The 6482-nt window shown below is 35.9% G+C and overlaps 1 protein-coding gene across 1 annotated transcript; it reads left to right on the forward strand.

The window, feature by feature from the left end:
- The first annotated feature begins 712 nt into the window (after positions 1-712).
- On the forward strand, positions 713-6206 carry LOC127075877 (homeobox-leucine zipper protein ANTHOCYANINLESS 2). Its single transcript, XM_051017380.1, has 9 exons — positions 713-1453; positions 1547-1761; positions 1862-1979; positions 2086-2754; positions 2921-3022; positions 3136-3348; positions 4280-4454; positions 4547-4914; positions 5476-6206. Exons 1-9 carry the CDS (start codon positions 1271-1273, stop codon positions 5854-5856), a joined length of 2424 nt encoding a protein of 807 aa, XP_050873337.1. The 5' UTR covers positions 713-1270; the 3' UTR covers positions 5857-6206.
- Positions 6207-6482: the final 276 nt, after the last annotated feature.

Raw genomic sequence — 6482 nt, forward strand, 5'->3', positions numbered from 1 at the left:
CATTCAAAGTTGCGAGATCCAAGATATGATTCATCACGTCACCAAACCTGCGACATTCTCTTTCATCTCAGTCCAATCAACGGTTGCAATGCCCGTCGGTTTATCATTACAAAGCGCCTTATGTAAACCTGATTGAACTAACAAATCCTTAATCCTCATTTGCCATAAATCGAAATTGCTCGTTCCATCGAACTGAGTCACTTCGAATTTCACACCTTAAGGATTAAGCGTCGTCTGATACAAATTTCTAGAACATTAACGTGAACACATATCAAAGTAGAGAGAAATACACAAAAACTCTGTTCTCGCAGTTCGATCAAATTGCCTACGTCTACGACTATAAAGTAACTATAGTTCCCTTTATTTTTATCTTATGAATTGTATTGGACTAAAATGTTACCAGATAAATATATCAATCGAAATATATCAATCGAGTTACTTTAACAAAACAATGACAATATATTCTGCATAGTGAAAAATACCCCATCTCATGGGTGAAATCTGAACCCGGAAGCACAGAATGATTTAAAAACTTGTTTACTTTTCATATATACCCTTCCCACCTTCCCACAAAAAGTAATGAAAAAAGTCACATATCAATTTTCACCGTCATTCACAGGCTTTATAGGGATACAGTGCAAAAAAACAGATCCATCACAGTGCCAAGAGTCAACCGACCCTTTTTGGATCTATCTATTTGTAAGGCTTCAATGACTCCACATCTTTACACCCTTTATCATCTTCATTTCAACTCTCTCTCTCTCTCTCCAAAATCTATAACACAATATAAAACTACTTTTTTTTTTCTTCTTTGAAAAAACCTAATAACATTAGTCAAGCATGCAACAAACCAAAATAGACCACTTCTAGGGTTCCCATTTAACCCAAATCCACCACCCCTCAACTTGTTCTAAGTTCCACAAAAGGTTACTGAGAGAGAGACTGAGAACGAAGAGCAAACTTTGCCTTTTTTCTCCTTCTTTCTCTCCAAAAAATATCAAAAAGATACCATTTTTATTCTCTTCTTTCTTACATTGGGCTTTTCATACTGAACCCTTTCTCTCCACTATCTTTTTCTCTTCATTTTTTGCAAAGTTCAGTACTTTTTGATGATTCTGCTGACACCCAGATTTTCTTAGAGGAAGTTAATTGGTGAATAAGTTAAGTGATAGAAGAAAGAGATTAAGGGGTTGAAAAAGTTTTCAGCTTTTTTTGGTTTTGGGTTTGGGTTTTTTTTTATTGAAGAGAAGAAAAAAAGTGGTTTATTTTAATGAGTTTTGGGGGTTTTGTAGAGAACAATTCAGGGGGTGGTGGAGGTGTGAGAAACATAGGAGGAGAAATTTCTTACAACAACGAAAGAATGCCATTTGGCTCTTTCTCACAGCCTCGTCTTGTTACAACTCCAACTTTGGCTAAATCTATGTTCAACTCTTCTGGATTGTCACTTGCACTTGTGAGAGATCTTGGTCTTGTTTTTGTTTTGTACTTTTGTTAGATTTTTTTTTTGTTTAGCTTTTTTATTATTTGTTTGTTAAAAAAAATGCAGCAAACTAATATTGATGGACAAGAAGATGTGAATAGATCAATGCATGAGAATTTTGAGCAAAATGGTTTGAGAAGGAGTAGAGAAGAGGAACAAAGTAGATCTGGTAGTGATAACTTGGATGGTGTTTCTGGTGATGAACAAGATGCTGATGATAAACCTCCTAGAAAAAAGAGATATCACCGACACACTCCTCAACAGATTCAAGAGCTTGAAGCGTAGTTCTCTTGTACCTTTTTTGTGTTTTTTGTTTTAAGGTTTATTTAGGTTATAAAAATGATGTTTTTTTTTTTATGTTCTTTTCAAATGGTGTTTTAGTTTGTTTAAGGAGTGTCCTCACCCAGATGAAAAGCAAAGATTGGAACTTAGCAAAAGGCTTTGTTTGGAAACAAGACAAGTTAAGTTTTGGTTCCAAAATCGAAGAACACAAATGAAGGTATGTGACAACATAAGTCATTTTCATTTTTCACATGGTCTTTTTGAGTTTTTTTTAAGTAACCTTTTTCGTGTTGCTAACTTTTTTGTTTGTGCAATTGTACTAGACTCAATTGGAAAGGCATGAGAACTCATTGCTTAGGCAAGAGAATGATAAGCTACGAGCCGAGAATATGTCTATAAGGGATGCAATGAGGAATCCTATATGTTCAAATTGTGGTGGTCCAGCTATAATCGGCGAGATTTCACTAGAGGAACAACATCTTCGCATCGAGAATGCAAGGTTGAAAGATGAACTAGATAGAGTTTGTGCACTTGCTGGAAAATTTTTAGGCCGTCCGATTTCTTCATTGCCAAACTCAAGTTTAGAACTTGGTGTTGGAGGGAACAACAATGGTTTTAATGTGATGAACAATGTTTCTTCGACATTACCTGATTTTAGTGGAGGGATGAATAATAACCCTCTAGCCATTGTGTCTCCTTCAACTAGACCAACAACTTTGGTGGGTGGGTTTGATAGATCGGTCGAAAGGTCTATGTTTCTTGAGCTTGCTTTGGCTGCTATGGATGAGTTGGTTAAGATGGCACAAACTAGTGAGCCTCTTTGGATTAGGAGTCTCGAAGGGGGAAGAGAGATTTTGAACCATGATGAATATTCGAGGACGTTTACTCCTTGCATTGGTTTGAGACCTAATGGTTTTGTCTCCGAGGCCTCTAGAGAGACCGGCATGGTCATAATCAATAGCTTGGCCCTTGTCGAGACTCTTATGGACTCGGTGAGTTTCTAAACTTTCAATTCACTTAAGTTGTTAATGTTGTTGATGCATCCTCAATTGCGGTCGTCGCAGATCTTTTTCCTTAACATTGTGATCTTATCTATAAACTAGAGATGTTTCCATATAACTATGAAGTTGATTTGCTTCTTTTCGTTTGCCTTAACAGAATCGATGGATTGAGATGTTTCCATGTATCATTGCAAGAACCTCAACAACCGAAGTGATATCGAATGGAATAAACGGAACAAGAAATGGTGCACTTCAACTAGTAAGTAAAAGTTGTCATGTTGAATTTTACTTTCGAACAAACTATATTTTCACGCGTTCCGCAATTAGCAACACTTGTTTTCCATTCCAACCATATACAATTTGTATTTTCAGATGCAAGCTGAACTGCATGTGCTATCACCATTGGTTCCGGTTCGCGAGGTAAACTTCCTTAGGTTTTGCAAGCAGCATGCAGAAGGGGTTTGGGCTGTAGTCGACGTGTCTATCGACACCATTCGAGAAACCTCCGGAGCTACAAGTTTTCCAAACTGTAGAAAGCTTCCTTCTGGTTGTGTTGTGCACGATATGCCTAATGGTTACTCCAAGGTAATTAAGTTTCTAAAAATGCTATTTTTTCTTGTTCTTAGTATTTGATTTCTTCAATAATCCCTACATTTCATGTTGGACAGTAAAATTGATTTACATTCCTCCATACATTGTGTTCTGAACTTAATTAAAAAAGCTCTTAGTTCAAAGTAACTTAACTTTGCTATAGTCTAGTGACTACTCACTATATAACTACTATGTCAAATAAAATATCAATTTTCTCCTTTCAAAGATGCTTCTCATGTGACCTAAACTATAGATTAATCCACTATTTTAATTATAGAAGCCTCTATAACTTGAATTTCTGTACCTAGAAAAGCAAGTTTCCTTGTAATAATCTTATCTTACAAGTACTTTTAGATTCTATAAACAATATATATAAGTTTCTATTCCAATTCCAATCTTTGATTCTATATAAGATAATAACATACAAACATTATTTAAATCACGAGATTTGGATTTAGCCTAGTTCCAAGACTATTACTATATAGTAATGTATGTGATGTGTATAATATACTCATTGGGTCAAACATGAGAGACTGGCTTTTTTGTCTTTTTCTTATGAGTTTTTCTTTATGGTGTTTTTGTTTGGCAAATCTCGATGCTCACACTTCCCATTGTTCCTACAAATATTGCTTGACTTTATCAATAGTACCCTATGGTCCATGAGATACCTCTTGTCCTTTTCTATAGGGTTCATCAATCTCATCATATATTTATCCTATTATAAGTACATTTTTTTGGACTAATTTCACTAGTTATGAAATATAATAATATATTAATGATAGTAATATGTACTTAATCTTAATCGCATATACATTTTATTTTACAATACTACAGTATTATATGAAACATGATACTGAATAGAACATAACATGTGAAAGATGTGTATGCATTTAAGGAATGAATTTTTGCATTGATGAATTTGCAGGTGACATGGGTGGAACATGCAGAATATGAAGAAAACACAGTCCACCAGCTGTACAGACCACTGTTGAGTTCAGGTATGGGATTCGGTGCGACACGTTGGGTCGCTACTCTACAACGTCAGTGCGAGTGTCTTGCCATATTAATGTCCTCCGCCGCACCCTCTCGAGACCACTCCGGTACTACTCTAACTTAACTACTCATGATAACACCATTAAGCTACACAAATAGCTTTTGATGATCATTTTTATTTTTTATGTATGTCTCGCAGCAATAACAGCAGGAGGAAGGCGGAGCATGCTGAAGCTAGCGCAGCGAATGACTAACAACTTCTGCGCGGGGGTATGTGCATCCACGGTTCACAAATGGAACAAGCTGAGTCCCGGAAACGTGGACGAAGATGTAAGAGTGATGACACGGAAAAGCGTCGACGACCCAGGCGAGCCACCAGGGATCGTGTTGAGCGCAGCCACATCGGTATGGCTCCCAGTTTCGCCTCAAAGACTGTTCGACTTTCTTCGCGACGAGAGGCTTCGTAGCGAATGGGATATACTATCCAACGGGGGTCCCATGCAAGAAATGGCTCACATTGCCAAAGGACAAGATCATGGCAACTGCGTTTCTCTTCTCCGTGCTAGTGTAAGTTTTCTTTCTCTCATTCTTCATTAACATAAATATATTAGATATTTTTTTGTAAATTTCAATTATTGTTATTTTTAAAAATAAAGCAGTAACAAAATGCAAGTTGTGACAACGTTTATATGAAGTTGTAATAACAACGTTGAAATGCGAATGAGGTTTTTTATTTTGTCGGTTGTGTTTGGATTTTAAGAAGTTGAAAAGTTGAAAAGTTGAAAAAGGACAAAGAAGGAAATTTCGGAAGGAACTATTACAAGCACAAACTTTTATGAATCTGTATAAGATAAGCTTTTATAACAAGTCAAAATACGGTTTCTATTTTCTGGCCCACATTTTTTTAATCAAATCAACTATATAATTAATTATTTAATTTTAAAAAATAGGATAATATTTTATTTTAAGAAAAAGTTGTATCTTGGTTTGACTAGCTTAGCTCATCGATCAGTGGGTTTTTGTTAGACGAAAATGACAACACATTAGTATTATTTAATTTAAATAATTTATTTTTGTATTTATTAGTATTATTTATTTTTAAATTTATTATTTATTATTTTTTTATAGGCTATGAATTCGAACCAGAGTAGTATGCTGATACTACAAGAAACATGCATAGACGAGGCTGGGTCGCTTGTAGTCTACGCGCCGGTGGATATTCCAGCCATGCATGTTGTAATGAACGGTGGTGATTCAGCTTACGTGGCTTTGTTACCTTCCGGTTTCGCTGTTGTCCCCGACGGGCCTGGATCTCGTGGGCCGGAGAACGGGTCTACTGCGAACGGTGGCGAGTCTCGTGTTAGCGGGTCTCTTTTAACAGTGGCGTTTCAGATCCTTGTGAATAGTCTTCCCACGGCGAAACTCACCGTGGAATCAGTTGAAACAGTGAACAATCTCATTTCTTGCACCGTTCAGAAAATCAAAGGTGCACTTCAATGTGAAAGCTGAGTCACGTGAAGATCACGTGATCTGTTGTTATTTTTCTTTAAATTATTTTGTTGTTGTTTTTGGGTGGTAAATGAATATGTGAAAGATGTAATTGGGGTTGTGGGGGGTGTTTGAGTCAAGAACGAACCACTCATGGAAGAAAAAAAGTTCCTTGCATGGTGGTAAGGTTATCTAAAACCGGGTCGGGTCGGGTCGGTTAGATTCTTTAACACAAGGCAAGGATCGTGGTTCGGGTATTGACTCGGGTTTACCTCATGTTTGTTACCCTAGTTTGAAAGGAATAGTGGAATGAGATAATTTTATTACTATTATTACAAATAAAATGGTTTTCTTAGTAGTTTTTTTTATTATATTTGGAGTATCTTTTATATAATTTATATGTATGAAATCCAAGAAAAAATAATTTAAAGAGTTTTTCACCTATTTAACAAAGTTTTAAAAAGGTGAGAAATACAATGATATTATTATTTTGTCAATTATATATATTTATTTATTTATTTATGGAGTTGGTGAGGTGGGAAAGATTGAAAATGAATGAGAGAGATGGTGATATGTCTACAAAATGCATTTAATGAGGGATCAGAATTTGTTGGGAGAATAGTTGGCATTATTGAATGCACAAGTTG

The sequence above is a fragment of the Lathyrus oleraceus genome, chromosome 4 (genome assembly GCF_024323335.1).
Source record: "Lathyrus oleraceus cultivar Zhongwan6 chromosome 4, CAAS_Psat_ZW6_1.0, whole genome shotgun sequence".
In the NCBI taxonomy this organism is placed as follows: Eukaryota; Viridiplantae; Streptophyta; class Magnoliopsida; order Fabales; family Fabaceae; genus Lathyrus; species Lathyrus oleraceus.